Source organism: Balaenoptera borealis (genome assembly GCF_965194805.1).
Source record: "Balaenoptera borealis genome assembly, chromosome: 15".
In the NCBI taxonomy this organism is placed as follows: domain Eukaryota; kingdom Metazoa; phylum Chordata; class Mammalia; order Artiodactyla; family Balaenopteridae; genus Balaenoptera; species Balaenoptera borealis.
The window spans coordinates 53,327,368-53,345,860 of NC_138871.1; the positions used below are offsets into that span (position 1 = coordinate 53,327,368).

At 44.7% G+C, this 18,493-nt stretch overlaps 1 protein-coding gene across 1 annotated transcript in view; it reads left to right on the forward strand.

Moving 5' to 3' along the window:
* Window positions 1-18,493, forward strand: part of ATP6V1E2 (ATPase H+ transporting V1 subunit E2) — a 454,269-nt gene that overhangs the window by 11,529 nt on the left and 424,247 nt on the right. The window contains exons 4-5 of the mRNA XM_082358341.1: window positions 2,242-2,948; window positions 8,456-17,469. Of these exons, the coding sequence (XP_082214467.1) occupies window positions 8,559-9,239 (681 nt within the window). The 5' untranslated portion in view covers window positions 2,242-2,948; window positions 8,456-8,558 and the 3' untranslated portion in view covers window positions 9,240-17,469. The remainder of the gene's footprint in view (window positions 1-2,241; window positions 2,949-8,455; window positions 17,470-18,493) is intronic.

An 18,493-nucleotide genomic window follows, 5' to 3' on the forward strand; every position in this document is an offset into this window, starting at 1 on the left:
CAGGTGGGCTCCTTAGTTGTGACTCTCGGGCTCCTTAGTTGTGGCATGTGTGCTCCTTAGTTGCGGCATGTGTGTTCCTTAGTTGAGGCTGGTGGGCTCCTTAGTTGTGGCTCATGGGCTCCTTAGTTGCGGCTCATGGGCTCCTTAGTTGCGGCTCGCTGGCTCCTTAGTTGTGGCATGTGGGCTCCTTAGTTGCAGCAGGTGGGCTACTTAGTTGCGGCTCGCAGGCTTCTTAGTTGCGGCTCGCCGGCTCCTTAGTCGTGGCGTGAGAACTCTTAGTTGCGGCATGCATGTGGGATCTAGTTCCCGCACCAGGGATCAAACCCCGGCCTCCTGCGTTGGGAGCATGGAGTCTTAACCACTGCTCCATCAGGGAAGTCCCCCTTCCCACATGTTTAGTATTTAAATTTAGTATTCTAAATTTCCTCGCCCACTTCCTGGGCCCTGCAAGTTGCCCCATGCTCCAAGCTCTGGAAAGCCCCTTCCCTTCCTCACTCTGTAATCTCTAAGTGTCTGGAGGCCCTGATTTGGTGCTGCTTCTCTTTCAGCCAGGGTTACGGAGCCCATACCCAGACACATCCACCCTCAGACTTACTCACAAATCTCAGCTAGAATGAGGAACAGTTGCTTCAGGGTCTGGGCAGGGCTCCAGGGTGACAGACACATTTTGCCCACCAAGCATGCCTGCCACCCCTTCCTCCCTCTAATGGTGATGAGGATTCCCCAAGGTGCACACCAGATCACACAGGTAAGGCCGGGGAAGAGAGATTTCCAAGCCCACACTTCCTCTAAGAACGCCTCTTATGCCTACAAATACAAAATCATCAGTTTTGAAATGTCTTCTTCCCTAAGGTCATAAGAAGGGGTTTCTGGGGATGCTGGCAATGTCCTGCTGCTTGACCTGGGTGCTGGTTACAGGATATTTGCCTCATAATAATTCATTAAGCCATACACTTTTCTGAATGTGTGTTACATTTCACAATAAAAAAGAAAGTACTCCCCCTGCCTCAGCCTCAGGGCCTTAATCCAATCAATTCATGTTTAACCGGTGCCTGTCTGCATCCAGCCCCTGCTAGAGAAAGAGATTCTTGTCCTCAAGGAATTTCCTGGAGGAAGGAAGGTAACTAGAGCATCAGAAGACTCCAAATCCAGCTCTGAATTATATCTGGAAAATAGGCCATGCTGTCATTTTGAGGAGGAGTCCAGAGGTCAAGGAGGTAGTAGGGCTCAAACTGGGCTGAAGATGTAGGTGGGATTTAGGTAAGTGGAGAGAAGCAGAGGAAGGCATTGTAGCTGAGAGAACTGTATGATCAAGAGCTGTTAGGTAGGACTGAGCCTGATGTGTCTGGGGGGCGATGAAGAAACCCTAGTACTGAATAGTTTATGGGAGTAAGACTGTCTTGGAGAGCTCTAGATCTGCCCCCAGCCCCAAACATGGGCGGGGTGGATGCCACTTACAGTGCAAGCCTGCCTTATCTGAGTGGAGAATCCTGTGCCCTCATGCAAGAGCAGACGTGTGTTTCACATTTCTTAGTTCGTTTTGTTGTTTTGTTCAAGCCACAGGCTCAAGTGGGCTCATAATCCCCATCCCAGACAGACTGGAAGTTACATCTGCCAGACACATTACTCGGGCACCTGAGTTCCTGCAGAGACACTTACTTGTTCAATTCCTGACTTTTAGCCCTGCCCCACCCTGCAGCTGCCTTCAAGTCCCAGCACTGATAGACTGAGTAGAAGTGGGAGTCACAGAAGAAGCTTGAGAACTCAGGACTGCAGATTCAGAGACTGTGACAGGCTGTGGGATGACTCTACCGCAGCCTCAGCCCAAGAGCCCTGGAATTCCAGGACTTCACCTACCATCACCAACGATATGGCTGGCCACCTGAGACCACGGGTGAATGTGCCATGAAGTGCTGGGAGGTCCCCAAACTCCATGCAGGGCTACTAATTTTAATATAAGGAAGCAAGACTAGGATGTGTTTCCACTTATTTTAGGGAGTGGAAATCCAATCAGTCATAAGTACTCTGTACACAAAAAGAGTGACTGTGATGAGGCTTAAAGCGAAGGAGAAGAGCTAGTAATAATATAGTAGTAGTAGTACTAGTGATGCTGATGATGACAGTAACTACCAAGTGTGAAGATTAACTTTGTGCTTAGCAGTGTGCTAAACATTCACTTCTTTCATTTAAGCCTCACAATAATCCTATGATGTGCATGCTATTATTATTTCCATTTTACAGATGGAGAAACTGAGGCTTCAAGGCATGAGCTGCTTTCCCAAAGTCATACAAATGTTAAGTGCAGAAGTAGGATCTGAATTCCAGCAGTCTTACTCCAGCAACCATACTGTGGAAGCCGGCGATGCCTCCTTAAGCCCTGTCTGGGCTTGGAGAGGATGTCCTCCCTGATGGACCAGAGCATGCCAGCCCCTGTGGCTGGTGTGGTATTCCTACAGACTGTCTGGCAAGTTTTGCTTGCTCTGGTTTCTCACTAAAACAACCTTTGGATTTGGCTTCCCATGCGACTCACATACAGGAAAAGAGGGCCATGACCTGCCAACATGACAGCTGTATTTTTCACTAGTAACTTAATAAACTGGCTGCCTGGGTTCACATACGTATCTGTTTCTGAGAGCTTGGTTAAGGTGAGCCCACCCCAGAGCTGAAGCCCACCATGTGCCAACTTAATTGAGATTCTGGGCATGCAAGCGTAGCCCCCAGCTGAGGCCTCTGTGCCAAGGAAATTCCTCTTGGCCTCCTTTTGGCTGGTTTGGCCCGCCTTCCCCAGTGACAGTCTGGCTCTTTGGATTCAAGCTGCCTGGTCAAACTGTGAGGGTCTGCAGAAAGAAGGAAGCAACAGTGCCAGGTTCCAGTGCGTGTTCCAAGTTCCACATTCTGCCTACAGACGCCCGGTGCCAGAGCAAAGGCTGGCCCTTGTCAGCGGACTGGTAAGGATTTGTCTGGTACATTTTTTCCTTTACACACTTAACCTGGGGCTTCCTTCATCTCTTACTCTCTCTGCTTTCATTCATGGTGGCTTCCAAAGCTGGTGATTAGCAGGGTTACCCAGAGAGCCCTTTTTTTTAAAACATATTTAATGGACTTGTCTTATTTAGTAGCAGAGAATATTTTGCTCTATTTACAAAAGTGCAGTTTAAGAAAAATTACATCCTAAAATAATGGGGAATGGGTGGGCTAAATCATTTTCTTTTTAACGTCCAATGACAGTTTGTAAGGTTGAACCCGAAGTCTTGGTCTTTGTCACAAACACGGGGTTGTTTTTCCACCAAGCTTGGTGAATGGTGCATCTTTCTGGGACAGCATTCTTTTTTTTTTTTAATTGTAAAAAACACATAACATGAAATCTACCCTCTTAACAAAATTTTAAGTGTACAGTACAGTATTAACTGTATGCACACTGTTATATAGCAGATCTCTTTTTCACCTTGCATGATTGAAACTTTATACCCATTAAACACAACTTTCTAATTCCCCTCCACCTGGCCCCTGGCAACCATCATTCTACTTTCTGCTCCTATGAATTTGACTACTTTAGATACCTCATTTAAGTGTAATCATGCAGTATTTTTCCTGTGACTGGCTTATTTCACTTAGCATAATAATGTCCTCAAGGTTCATCCATTATGTAGCATATGACAGGATTTCCTTGTCATATTTAAGGCAAAATAATATTTCATTCAATGTATATACAATATTTTCTTTATCCATTCAATCATCAATAGACATTTAGGTTGTTTCCACCTCTTGGTTATTGTGACTAAAGCTCCAATGAACATGGGAATGCAAATATCTCTTTGAGATCCTGTTTTCAGTTCTTTTGGATAAATATCCAGAAGTGAGATTGTTGGATCATATGGGAGTCTTTAATCCATTTTGAGTTGATTTCTGTATATGATGTAAGATGAGGGTCCAATTTCATTCTTTTGCATGAGATATTTAGTTTTCCTAGTACCATTTGTTGAAGAGACTATTCCCATTGTGTAGTCTTGGCACCCTTGTTGAAGATTGTTTTACTGTATTTGTGTGGGTTTATTTCTAGGATCTCTATTCTATTATATTGGTCTATCTGTCTGCTAGTACTATGCTGTTTCGATTACTGTAGGCTTGTAATATATTTTGAAGTTAGGAGTGTGAAGCCTCCAGCTTTGTTCTCTTTCAAGATTGTTTTTGCTATTCAGGGTTCTTTGGGGTTTCACATGAATTTTAGGATTGTTTTTTCTATTCAAAAAATGCCATTGAGACTTTGATAGGAATAACACTGAATTTGTAGATCACTTTGAGTAGTATGAACAGTATTAAGTCTTCTAAACCATGAACATGGGATGTCTTTCCATTTATTTGTGTCTTTAAATTCTTTCAGCAGTGATTTGTAGTTTTTAGTGTTCAAGTATTTAGCTTCCTTGGTTAAATTTATTCCTAGTATTTTGTTCTTTTTGTTGATATTGTAAATGGAATTGTTTTCTTAATTTTCCTTTTGGATTATTCATTTTTATTGTATAGAAACAATTGCTTTTTATATGTTGATTTTGTATCTCTCCAATTTTGATGTCTTTTATGTCTTTCTCGTGTCTAATTGCTGTAGCTAGGACTTTCAATATTATGTTGAATAAAAGTGGCAAGAGTGGACATCCTTGCCTTATTCCTGATGTTAAAGGAAAAGCTTTCAGTTTTTCACTGTTGTGTATGAATGATGTTAGTTGTGCACTTTTCATATATGACCTGCATTATATAGAGGTAATTTCCTTCTATTCCTAGTTCGTTGACTGTTTTTTTTATCATGAAAGGGTGTTTAATTTTGTCAAATGCCTTTTCTGCATCTACTGAGATGATCAGGTGATTTTGTCTTTCTTTCTGTTAATGTGGTGTATCTCATTGATTGATTTTTGTATGTTGAACCATCCTTGCATTCCAGGGATAAATCCCACTTGGTCTTGGTGTATAATTCTTTTAATGTGCTATTGAATTCAGTTTGCTAATATTTTGTTGAGATTTTTGCATCTGTGTTCATCAGGGATATTGGCTTGCAGTTTTCTTTTCTTGTAGTGTCTTTCTGGCTTTGGTATCAGGGTAATGCTGACCTCTTAAAATGAATTTGAAAGGGTTCCCGCCTCTTCAGTTTTTTGGAAGAGTTTTCAGGAGTTGGCATTAATTTTTTAAAAAATTTTTGTAGAATTCTCCTTTGAGGCTATCTGGTCTTGGGCTTTTTTTTTTTGGTTGGGAGGTTTTGATTACTGATTCAATCTCCTTACTAGTTATAGATATGTTCAGATTTTCTATTTCTGCATGGTTCAGTCTTGGTAGGTGGTATGTTTCTAGGGATTTATCCATTTCTTTTAGGTTTTCCAATTTGTTGGTGTATGGTTGTTCAGAGTAGTCTCTTACAATGCTTTTTATTTCTGTGGCATCAGTATAATGTCTTCTTTTTCATTTCTGATTTTATATATTTGAGTCTTCTTTTTTTTCTTAGTCTAGCTAAAGGTTGTCAGTTTTATCTTTTCAAAAGCTAACTCTTAGTTTCATTGATTTTTTTCCATTTTTCTATTTCATTTATTTCTGCCCTAATTTTTATTATTTCCTTCCTTCTGCTAATTTTGGGCTTAGTTTTTCTTTTCCTAGTTCCTTAATATATAAAGTTAAGTTGCTTATTTGAAATCTTTCTTTTTAGATGTAGGCTTTTACCGCTATAAACTTTTCTTAGTACCGCTTTTGCCGCATCCCAAGTTTTGGTATGTGTATTTCATTTTTGTTTGTCTCAAGATATTTTCTAATTTCCCTTTAGATATCTTCTTTGATCCATTGGTTGTTCAAGAGCGTGTTGTTTAATTTCTACAGATTTGTGTTTTCCATTTTTCCTTCTGCTACTGATTTCTAGCTTAATTCCATTGTGGTCAGAAAAGATACTTGGTATGATTTCAGTCTTCTTAAGTTTGTTAAGACTTTGTTTGTGACCTAGCATGTAATCCATGCTGGAGAGTGTTAAAACTGTGCTTGAGAAAAATGTGTGTTTTGCTGCTGTTGGTGGAATATTTTGCTATGTCGTCTGTTAGGTCTATTTGATCTATATCATTGTTAAAGTCCTCTGTTTCCTTATTGATCTTCTCTCTGGATAGTTTATTCATTATTGGAAGTGAGATAGTGACATCTCTTAATATTACTGTGTTCCTGACTATTACTCCCTTCAGTTCTGTTAATGTTTACTTTATATATTTGAGTACTCTGATGTTGGGTGTATATATATCTATAGTTACTATATCTTCTTAGTGAATTGACCTTTTCATCATTATAAAATGTCCTTCTTTTACTCTTATGACAGTTTTTGACTTAAAATATATTTTATATAAGTATGGCCACTCCTGCTCTCTTTTGGTTACCTTTAGCACAGAATATCTTTCTCCATCCTTTCACTTTCAGCCTATGTGTGTTCTTAAACCTAAAGTGAGTCTCCTGTAGACAGCATATAATTGGATATTGTTTTTTTTTTAATTTATTCAGCCACTCTATAGCTTTTGACTAGGGAGTTTAATTTACATTTAAAATAGTTACTTATAGAGAAGGATGTGCTATTGTCATTTTGTTCATTGTTTTCTGTCTGTTTTGTAGCTTTTTTTGCCCCTCGCTTGATGTCTTTGTGTTTCACTGATTTGTTTTAGTGACATGATTTGATTCCTTTCTCATTTTTGTTTGTGAATCTGGATGTCTATTTCCTTCCTCAGACTTGGGGAGTTTGGAGCCATTATTTCTTCAAATAAGCTTTCTGCTCCTTTCTTTCTGTCTCTTCACCTTCTGGGGCTCGCATAATACATATATTAATCCACTTGATAGTGTTCCGTATGTCTCTTAGGCTTTCTTCACTTTAAAAAAAATTTGCTTCTCCAACAATAATAGATAATTTCAAATGGCCTGTCTTCGAGTTTGCTGATTATTTCCTCTCCATAATCAAGTCTGTTGTTGAACACCTCTAGTGAATTTTTCAATTCAGTTATTATATTCTTTAGCTCTAAATTTTCTTTTTGGTCCTTTTTAATATTTTCCACCTCTTTATTGCTAGTCTTATTTTTTTCATATATCATTTTCCTGGGCTCATTAAGCATCCCAGTGAGTCTTTTTTTTTTCTTTTCCATTATGGTTTATTACAGGATATTGAATATAGTTTCCTGTGCTATACAATAGGACTGTATTGTTTATCCATTCTATATATAATAGTTTGCATCTGCTGGTCCCAAACTCCCAATCCAACCCTCCCCCGCACCCCCTACCCCTTGGCAACCACAAGTCTGTTCTCTATGTCTGTGAGTCTGTTTCTTTTTTGTAGATAAGTTCATTTATGTCATATTTTAGATTCCACATATAAGTGATATCGAATGGTATTTGTCTTTCTCTTTCTGACTTACTTCGTTTAGTACAATAATCTCTGAGTCCATCCATGTAGCTGCAAATGGCATTATTTCATTCTTTTTTATGACTGAGTAATATTCTATTGTATATATATATATACCACATCTTCTTTATCCATTCATCTGTCGATGGGCATTTAGGTTGTTTCCATGTCTTGGCTATTGTAAATAGTGCTGCTATGAACATAGGGGTGCATGTATCTTTTCAAATTATAGTTTTGTCTGGATATATGCCCAGGAGTGGGGTTGCTGAATCATATGGCAACTCTATTTTTAATTTTTTGAGGAACCTCCATACTGTTCTCCATAGTGACTGTACCAATTTACATTCCCACCAACAGTATAGGAGGGTCCAGGGAGTCCTTTTTAAGATATGGATTCCCAGACACTACTGGCAGAAATTCTAATTCAGTAGTCTGGAGTGGGGCCTGGAAAGCTGTATTTCTGAAAAGTCCCCTAGGTGATTCATATGTACATCTAGGTTTGGAAACCACTTCCAGTTAAAAGACTACCTTCAACCCCTCCCACCTCTCAGTTCTCTCCAGGATGCCACCATCTGCCTATGAGTTTTCTGTCTCTTTGTATCATTTGAGGCTCTAAAAATCTTTCTGCTTCAAGGCAACCTTCCTGGATTTTGCTTCAAGGCAACCTTCCTGTTTAACCACAAGTTTCTTATGACTCTCTCCAGCCCTCTCCAACCCAAAATGTGCCTACACTTTCCATTTTTGTATTAATTTGGCATTTCCATTCTCTCCACTTGCTATCTGTGATTGAGTCATTGCTGACTAGAAATCTTCTGGAGGTCTGCCCTGATCATCTCATTATTATTTGATGACAAAAAGGTGGTGAGTGTAGTAGAAATAGAACTCTGGGAACCCAGGTTTTGGTCTCTGTTCTACTAGGGTATGACCTTGGACAGGCTGCTTTCCCTCTCTGGGCTTCAGTTTCCTCATCTGTCAAATGATTCATGAATAGATGGTCTCCATGATCCTTCCCTTTGGACTCTGACTATATCCTTCCTCCCCTCATGCATTCCACAGCTCAGAACGTGGAACTCTGGAGACACTCCTGAAACTCTGCCCTAAGTCAAAGGAACCAGAGAGTCCACCAGTTCTCCCTCCACCTCCCTTTCCAGGAGCAGCCATGGCCCTGAGTGATGTCAATGTGCAGAAGCAGATTAAGCACATGATGGCTTTCATTGAGCAGGAAGCCAATGAGAAGGCGGAAGAAATAGATGCCAAGGCTGAGGAAGAGTTCAACATTGAGAAAGGACGCCTTGTGCAAACCCAACGACTGAAGATTATGGAGTATTATGAGAAGAAAGAGAAGCAGATAGAGCAGCAGAAGAAAATCCAGATGTCTACCATGAGGAATCAGGCAAGGCTGAAAGTCCTGAGAGCCCGAAACGACCTCATCTCAGAGTTGCTGAATGATGCAAAGCTGAGACTCAGCAGGATTGTGGCAGACCCAGAATTTTACCAGGGGCTGCTGGATAAGCTAGTGCTCCAGGGTCTGCTCCGACTGCTGGAGCCTGTGGTGATTGTACGCTGCAGGCCACAGGACCTCCTCCTGGTGGAGGCTGCAGTGCAAAAAGCCATCCCTCAATACATGACAGTCTCCCACAAACGTGTGGAAGTCCAAGTTGACAGAGAGGTGCAACTGGCTACAGATGCGGCTGGAGGTGTGGAGGTCTACAGTGGTGATCAGAGAATAATGGTTTGCAATACTCTGGAAAGTCGACTGGATCTCTTATCCTGGCAAAAGATGCCAGAAATACGAAAGGCCTTGTTTGGAGCCAGTGCCAACAGGAAGTTCTTTATATAAGCCTCTAGGAAGTGAAGCTCATGTTGAACTTCTAAGCCCCAAAAGCATGAGTTATTAGGACAAAGGAAACCAGTAATATCTCCTCTTTTTTGCTCTGGTATTAGTCTATCTTCATGAAATACGCTTTGACTAGCTAAAGGCATTATACTTTGGAATAAAGCCTGACTTAATGCTTAGCAACCTATTTCCAATTTATCTATACATACTACAGCTTCTTGTCAGTTCTACAGTCTGGGTTGAAGGGAGTAGAGACATCTGCTCTTTAGCTTGTCCTCCAACTGAGATGTGAATGGTATTCTTGACCTATGGGTCTGGGTGTTCTAAAGCTCTTTAATATGTATGTGAAGTTTGTTTTTCTTCTTTTGTCTCAGCTTCTTGTTCTTATGTTATTTAATAAGGTCTAGAACTCTTTTTCATGTGTAGAGGGTCAACTTCATGGGCGTATGGTGAGTGCAGTCACACAGAGCTCCATGTCAGAAGAGCCTGGCACTTGGGGTCTAATGCCTTATAGCCACCGTCTGGAAATTCTTAATTTTATTTTTGCATGTGTGCTTTATAAGTGAAGTCCAATGGGACTTTGGAGCATGTGTCAGGGACTTGGACCTTGGCTCACACGTAGTACTAATTCCCAAAGCCTACCCATCTCCCTGGGATGGGTTCTTGACCACCCACTTCCCAGCGCCCTGGTGCTCCAAGACCCTGCCTTCCCTTCCCTCAACTAGTGCACATTGCTGCCCTCTGCCCCTGGTTAGGGCCCAGTGTGCATGCAGGGAGGGTCTGTATGCTCCGTAGAATCTTAGGGCTGGGCATAATGGTGGCCATCTCTGCTCAGGTTGGCAGCTCCATGGCACATTCAGCAGGTGACTTGGTGAGCGTGGGTCTCTCACCCACCAGATACTGGGCACATCTCAATGTGGAGGTTTAAAGACCCTGGGGTTCACCTGTCTCCTGTGGATTGGATCAGCCAGCCTATTGGAATGGGAGATGCCTGGCTTGGCTTCCCTGACCCCAGCCTCGGTACAACACATAGATCTGGGGGCTGGTGGGAAGGAGGGCCCAGCAGTTGTCAAGGTTGCTGGGCCTGAATCTCGGGGAGGGATCTTCAGGAACTTATAAGGGTCTGCACTTGCCCTGTAAAGTATCCTGTGCCTGATGGAGTCCTCCATTAGACAGCTCAGTGTCTGGGGGGGACTTGGGCTCATCTCTTGTGGCCAGCTGGATGCATCTTCTGGGAGAAGCCAAGAAATAGAGTCATTGTGGTGATTCTCTATATGGGCATTGCACAATATAAAGATAAATGATAAAATTCATGCTAAGGATTTTATATTGTAATTTTTATTTACTTAGATATTAAATAACAAATAAACACCATGACAAGCCAAAAGAGAGACTGCAGAAGAAAAGAAAAAGCTTTATAAGTATTTTAGTACCTTTAACTGTACTTTTTGAACAAAGGATTCCACAGTTTCATTTTACACTGGGCCCCATAAATTATGTAGCTGGTTCTGCATGTGTATGGTGATTTAAAGTCTAATTTATGCCCGAGTGTGATTTATGTATTAAAATAGAAGTTTTTTGAAGAAAAGAACCCCCAGGCAACTCTGCCAAGGGCAGAGGTTGGCTTGTGTGGTCAGGAATTTATAAGGAACAGAAATCCCATGAAGCTCAAACACAGAGTAGGAGGCAGGTTATTAGTAAACAGGGGTGTCTCATAGAAGCTCGGGACAGGAATCTGTCATGGTCTCACGGGAGGGCTGGAACTGGGCATCAGAAAGCTTTCTGAAGTCCTCTAGATGGCTAGTTCATTTTCTTTTTTAAGGAGTGACTTTTTCTACTGTCCATTTTATTTTTTTATTATAATTATTTTTTAAACGTAAGGACTGATACTCTTTTTTTATTTTATCTTTTTTTTTTTTGGCTGCATTGGGTCTTCGTTGCTGCGCGTGGGCTTTCTCTAGTTGCGGCGAGCGGGGGCTACTCTTCTTTGCAGTGTGCAGGCTTCTCACTGCAGTGGCTTCTCTTGGTGTGGAGCACGGGCTCTAGGCGCGCGGGCTTCAGAAGTTGCAACACGCGGGCTCAGTAGTTGCGGCACACAGGCCCTAGAGCGCTGGGCTTCAGTAGCTGTGGCACGTGAGCTCAGGAGTTGCAGCACATGGGCTTAGTTGCTCCGCAGCATGTGGGATCTTCACGGACCAGGGATTGAACCCATGTTCCCTGCATTGGCAGGCGGATTCTTGCACCACCAGCAAAGTCCTCTACTGTTCATTTTAAATGGTGGAGTTTGCATGGTCCCCAGAGTTTACATGTTGTAGTTCCAGAAACAAATTTGCTTTTCTTGGAGTCAGTTCCTCTTTTCTTAGAAGGAATCCATTTGTCCCAGTTCAGATTAGATGTCCACCTACAGTCCAGTTGGTGTCTGGGGCAGTTCTAAGAGAAAAGGGAGTCTTTGTCAGCTGGACAGACTCCTTAAAGGGTGTCTTCTTTGTGGGCCCTTTTGAGTTGTGAATTGCCTCATTCATTGAAAAATTTCTGAACGCCAGCAATGAGCTAGGTGCTGTGCTAGCTCCTGGACTGCAAAGAATACCATCTGGTCCTGTCCTTTCACTAATTATAGACACATACACAGATGATAACATGGTGATGATACAATGTGGAAGTGCTGTATTCAGCTTACTGTGGAAATACAGTAGCAGGTAGAGAGAGAGGTTCACAGAACGCTCTGGGGTGTTGGCAGTTGAGCTGGGAAAGACCTTCAGGCAGAGGTGGGGGATGGGGTGGGGAGAGCATATGCAAAGGCCCTGAGGTGTGAAAAAGCAAGTTTTGTTAGAGGACCTGTGTGTAGTTCAGTGTGATGGAGTGTGAGGGGCGAAGGGAAGTGACATGGATGAGGCTGGAAAGATGGACAAAGCCTGATTACGTGTGCTTCCTGCCCTGCTCAGGAATTAGATGAAATCTGATGTGGGGGGACGTGTGTAGGTGATGCAGGGTCATGGAAGGACTTTATTTATTTATTTATTTTTAAGTTTTTTGGCCGCACCGCACAGCATGCGGGATCTTAGTTCCCCAATCAGGGATCGAACCCACACCCCTTGCACTGGAAGCACGGAGTCTTAACCACTGGACCGCCAGGGAAGTCCCTGAGAGCTGGACTTTTAAAAGATTATTCTAGTGCCACTGTATGTGGAGGACACATCGGAGGGAGGGAGAGACTGCAGGCAGGGGCCTGGTTGGGGAACTGTTTATCAGCCCAGTTGAGAGATGACAGTCTCCCCAGCGTTTTGGTGAGGTAGGTCAAATTCTTTGATACACAGGCCAGAAGAGATCAGAATCAGTGACCTGTGTCCTATCCGCTCCCACCTCCCTGCCTTCCACCTCAATAAATCCTTTCACTTGTCCAGGGCTTGAGGCTTTCCATCACAGTTTCACACCACCTTACAAGGCCCCCTGGACTCCCCCTCAGATCCCCCCCCTTTCTCTCCCAGCCATCATTCCAGACCCAGCAAAGCATTTCCTTCCCACTTGCCTGAGCCCCCAGCCACCTCCCATTCTGGGAACTTGAACCCCACTTCAAGCTGTATAACCCAGGAGTATCTAGCCCCCTGGTCCACCCCAGGTCTGGCCCTCTGAGCTGGCCTCAATCCGTTATTGGGGCCCCCGACAATAATTCGTGTCCCCAAAATTGACATTACTTCATCTCCCCTGCAAAATAGTTTTAATGAAAGGTTTTCTGGGAAGTTGAGGAGAGCTTTACACAGTACATGTGGGACAAAATTTCCCCCAGTCGCACTTACAACACCTCTCTGTTTTCCCAAACTTGTCTCTCTCCCAGAGCTGCCCGATACTCTTTCTCCCCAGCCTCCTCCTCCTCAGCCTCTCAGCCCCGTGGGTTCCAGTCTCCACCCTCATAATGTCCCCTCAGCAAAACAAAAACTGGTGGTGAACCAAGCCTGCCCTCCTAGCCCCTGGCTACCAGGACCGCAGCCCCTGTTGATGAGGACTTTCCACGCATTGCCTTTATTTCCTGTCAGCTGCTTTGTCTACTCGGCCCATCTTTTTCGACACAGATCTTTGTTGGTAGGGACTGTATCTTCATTCTTCTCTGTGGTCCCAGCTGCCTTGTTCTTTTAGTGCTGACGCTGGGTGTGCACGTAGTAGGGTCTGAACAGGCATTTATGTTCATTACATTCTTCATTCCCGGCCTGGCTCTGGTTTCTGGATGGAGGCTTTCTCTTCAACCATGGATTGTGCCATAGAAAAGGGCAGTTATGTGAGGTGAGGACCAGGGGACGGACGCCCACCCTGCAACCCAGCGATGGTTCTTGACAAGAAAATCCCTCTCTACTGCTCCTGGGGGGAAGGCTGCAGATGGGTAGAGCCTGAACTCAAGCAGGACTCACTTCAGTCAGGGCTTATTGGATCCCTTCCCTCCCTGGGAAACAAACGGGAGGGGGTTTGCTTTGGACCTGGGTGTGAAGGCAGGGGGCTGTGGATGGGCTGGGTCGTCCTTAGGGGCCTCAGCCATGGAGAGGCAAATCTTAGCCCTCACCTTTCTGTAGCTCCCAGTGCCACCCTAGACCTGTGGGGTAGGCTGCTGGTCACCATCCTGTCCCTTCTGGCAGCTGCAGTCCTGTTGGGATCTTTGCTTTAGAAATGTTTGCACTGGGCCCTTTATGTTAGTTGTCTGGTACAAATGTACACACATTCTTTATTAGCGTTAACTGTCTTACCCTCAAGAAGGTGTGTTCCTTGTGTAAGTTCCTCAGTCCCCATGAGCCAAAAGGAGCAAACTGTCACAACCGCAGGCAGGCACAACCCTTCCCCACCGCTCTCCTCATTAACACTTCCTCCCGAGGTGCAAGGGAAGCTGTTTGCTGCTGACACAGACCCAGGCAGTGCTTATGGCGAGGCTGCTTCTGCAGGCTCACTCCCTGCCTGGGGAGGGCTGGGGGAAACCGAACATCGGGCAGCCAGGCCCTGCCCCTCACTGAGGCCAGCCCCCCCCGCCCCCCCCCCAGGAAGGCTGTCGGCAAAGATAACTCGGTGGAGGGAGAACGTAGATTTAATTCCGATCCTGAGCTGCCTGGAGAGCCAGAAATGGAAAGGATACTTTGAGCACGCGCTAAAACCTCAGAAAATGCTGCAGGGCTTCCTCTCTGTCCCTAGGGTCCCAAGGTCCCTGGAAGGGGGTCAGCAGACCTATGCTGGGCCAACCCCAACCTGCATGGCTCTGGGGAACCAGTGCAGCCCCTCACTGAACTCCCCAGGGAGATACTCAAGTCTTTGCCCCCTTCCTCTGCCCTCCCCTGTCTCCTTCTCTGTACCCTCCCAATTCATTACCTCATTTCTGACATCATGCCTCGTCATTGACAACGCTGGGAAAGGCTGAATCTCTCCTCCCGCCCTCACCTTCCTAAGCTCTGTTCTAAGGTATGATAAACCCTCACTTTCTCACAACACCCCAGCTTTCCCACACAACCTCACAGCTCACCCTGTGGTCCTTTCCTGCAGGACGGGACCCCTTTCACCGAAAGGCAGGCTACTCCTTTCTCTCCGCAGACGCAGCAGAAGGGATCCCCAGCTCAGAGTCTTGGCAGACCCTTGGCCCAGCTCACCACCTCTCTTGCACACCCGTGGAGTGATGGAATTGGGCACATGTTTTTCTTATCACTGGGAGGTGAGCCCAGAGAGGGTGATGTTTGATGACTCCTGGCTGTTACCAAGCCTGAGTGGATTCACATCCTGAAGATCACACAAGATTTAGAACATGAAGGGATCTTGAAAGCCAAATGTTCATTTGAATCTGAGGCTCAAAGGAAGCAAGGAAGCAGTCCTGGATCATAGCCAGCTAATAAGACCCTTGGGACTGCAAACAAAAAACCTGATAAGACTGGGTTGTTGTCATTCATTTTTATGAAAAACTTAATGTATAAAAGCTCCAAAACCTTGGCTCCCAGCAGGACAAATATGTTAGCAAATACTTGGCTATAGCTGGTTCCTTGGAGAATCCTTCATTTCTCTTTCCCAGGGTGTTCTGTCCTCAGGGCTCAGTCACAATGTAGGTCTACAGAGAAGAGGTGCCGGGGGGTGACTGTATAAGGGATATGACTTGAGGGGGCCCAGGGATAGACTGGGGTCCTGGATGAGGTCAGGGCCCCGGGGGCATGTTGGGGAGCAGAGTGGGTGCGAAGGTGGGCCCACCACACAGCACCTGCCAGAGCAGGTGCTCCTGAACCTCTGTAAAAGAAAGAAGAGAGGGAGGGAGGGAGGAGAGGAGAAAGTGGAAGCAAGTTGCACTGGGGCTCAGTTGGAGAAAGGGAAGCAATGGGGAGTGTGTAAAGATTCTTATTTTCTCCTTTGGAATTTGAGCTCTGGGTTTTCACTCAATTACATTCAAATCAGCAGACCTCTTATTCATTCATTCATTCCACAAATATTTATTGGCTGGTTACCAATGTCAGGCGCTCTGCCTGGCACCGCATCTCTTTCAGTGAACAAGGCAGTTAAGACCCCAGCTTTTACAAAGGAACCTGCTGATGAGGATGGTGGGCACAAGTGAGAGGGCTGAGGGCCCAGGAGGGGACACTCGCTACACTGGGCAAGTAGACAACTGGTGACTTCAGTTGATCTAAGTGCTGTGGAGAAGTAAAAGGTTATGGGCAGGGAGGCCTTCGGCGGCCTCTGCTCACGTAGGGCCCTGTGCACCTAAGGCAGGAGAAGGAGGCATCCACGCAAACAGCAGGGTGGGGGGAAGAGGGCGGAAGGGAAGGACGTTCTGAGCAGAGGGAACCCCAGTGTGAGGCACCAGGCGGAGAAAGCTCTGCTGGCTTGAGGAGCAGAGAGGAGGTCAGTGGGGCTTCACCAGGCGAGTGAAGGTGAGACAGAAGGGGCAGGGCCAGATCCCAGGAGTCTTGTGGGCGGCACTTAAAGGGATCTGAATTTATTCTAAGTACAATGGGAAGCCACTTAGGGCTTGCAAGCATGGAAGGGACATAACCTCATTTTACTGTGTCCCTGCTTCTCTGTTAGGTCCCCAACACAGCATTTGCCCCTCTCCTTTGCTCAGAAGAAACCCCACAGACCGCATGGAAATAGGAAAACAAACACCCCTTCATCATCAGCTCAGACCAGTGGACAGGTCTCTTTATAGGCAAGACTTTTTTTTTTTCCTGAAAAGCCCTTTGTAAATAGCATTTGGGGCCAATGGCATCCCTTTTCCTTTACCTTTGTCTTCAGTAGCAGGAACTGCTAATATTCAGGTATCCCATGCTTTCCACTCCAAGTTGAGGACAAACACTTAAATGTACTGTTCACAGAAATTACCCTATCCAAGCACTTCCACCTCCCTTTCTCCTTACTAGGGACCCTCCCCTGCCATCAGGATTTGTAAACCTAGGCTTCCCTCCCCCTCTTAACTTCTTGTGCATTACCATACCTATGGAATCTTTTGGTTTTCTTTTAGCTCTTTATAGCACACCTATCCTTCTGGACCACTCAAGTCATACCTCTTCCTGACTCCTCCTCCTGGAAGCTTTCCTCACTGGGCTCTGGAATCCTTGGACTTGTCATGGCCCTGGACTCAGCCCATTGGTTTGTTTTCGATGCTTTGGAGTTTGGATTTGTTTCTCTGGAGGGGTAGCTTCTCCCTTGCCTGTGACTTCTTTTTCATCTTGAGTCATGGGAGTCACCTGATCCCCCGGGAGCGTGGTGGGGATTGGGGACAGGGTACTGGGTCTGGACCCATGACATCAGGAAGATCTGGTAAGCTGGAATGGCACTGGTTGTATCTTGAATGAATGAATGAAGCCTGGCTCTGTGGAGTTTGGGCCTGGCCTTTGACTGGTTCCTTTGGGCTTTGGATTGGGTTTACTTCTACTCTGTCTGGCTGTTGTGTGACCCTGGCAAGGCACATCTCCTTCTGTTACATGAGGGACCAGGGCCTGATGACCCAGTTCCCTGGGGTTCCTCAGCCCCCCAGCTCCCCACTGCTGGCTTCACCCACTGTTGCTGACACTTGACCTCTTCTGATCTCTCTCTCTCTCTCTCTCTCTCTCTCTCTCTCTCTCTCTCTTTTTTTGATTGAAGTATAGTTGATTTACAATGTTGTGTTAGTTTCAGGTGTACAGCAAAGTGATTCAGTATTATATATGTGTATATAATATACACATACATATTTCCTTTTTCAGATTCTTTTCCGTTATAGGTTATTATAAGATACTGAGTATAGTTCCCTGTGCTATACAGTAGGTCCTTGTTGTTTACCTATTTTATATATAGTAGTATGTATATGTTAATCCCAAACTCCTACTTTATCCCTATCCCCCCTTTCCCCTTTGGTAACCATATGTTTGTTTTCTATGTCTGTGAGTCTATTTCTGTTTTGTAAATAAATTCACTTGTATCATATGATATTTGTCTTTTTCTGTCTGACTTACTTCACTTAGTATGATAATCTCTAGGTCCATCCATGTTGCTGCAAATGGCATTATTTCATTCTTTTTTATGGCTTATATTCCATTGTGTGTGTGTATATATATACACACACACACACACTACATCTCTTATCCATTCATCTGTAGATGGACATTTAGGTTGCTTCCATGTCTTGGCTATTGTAACTAGTGCTGCTATGAACATTGGGGTGCACATATCTTTTCGAATTAGAGTTTTTGTCTTTTCTGGATATATGCCCAGAAAAGGCATTGCTGAATCATATGGTAGTTCTATTTTTAGTTTTTTAAGGAACCTCCATACTGTTCTCCATAGTGGCTGCATCAATTTACATTCTCACCAATCCTGTAGGAGGGTTCCCTTTTCTCCACACCCTCTCCAGCATTTGTTATTTGTAGACATTTTGACGATGGCCATTCTGACTGGTGTGAGGTGGTACCTCACTGTAGTTTTGATTGGCATTTCTCTAATAATTAGTGATGTTGAACATCTTTTCATGTGCCTGTTGGTTGTCTGTATGTCCTGGTCTTTCTTTCTAGGCTTGCTTGTCTGGTGCCTACCTAGTTTGAGACTGGCCTTTGACACATGCTGGCCTGTAGGGCCCCTGATCCTTCTCCTGTGGGGGCCGTGGGCAAGGTTGTACACTAAAGAGTGTCAGGGAGGATACGCTGCACATCTGCTGGCCTCTCCATCCAAGAGCAAGGCATGTTCCCAGGTGGCCTGCTTTTGGGGACATGGTTGGCTCTGTGTTTAGGGAGTGTGTGTGTGTGTGGAGGGGTTTGGAAGGGCGGGGGAAGCCTTGGGCC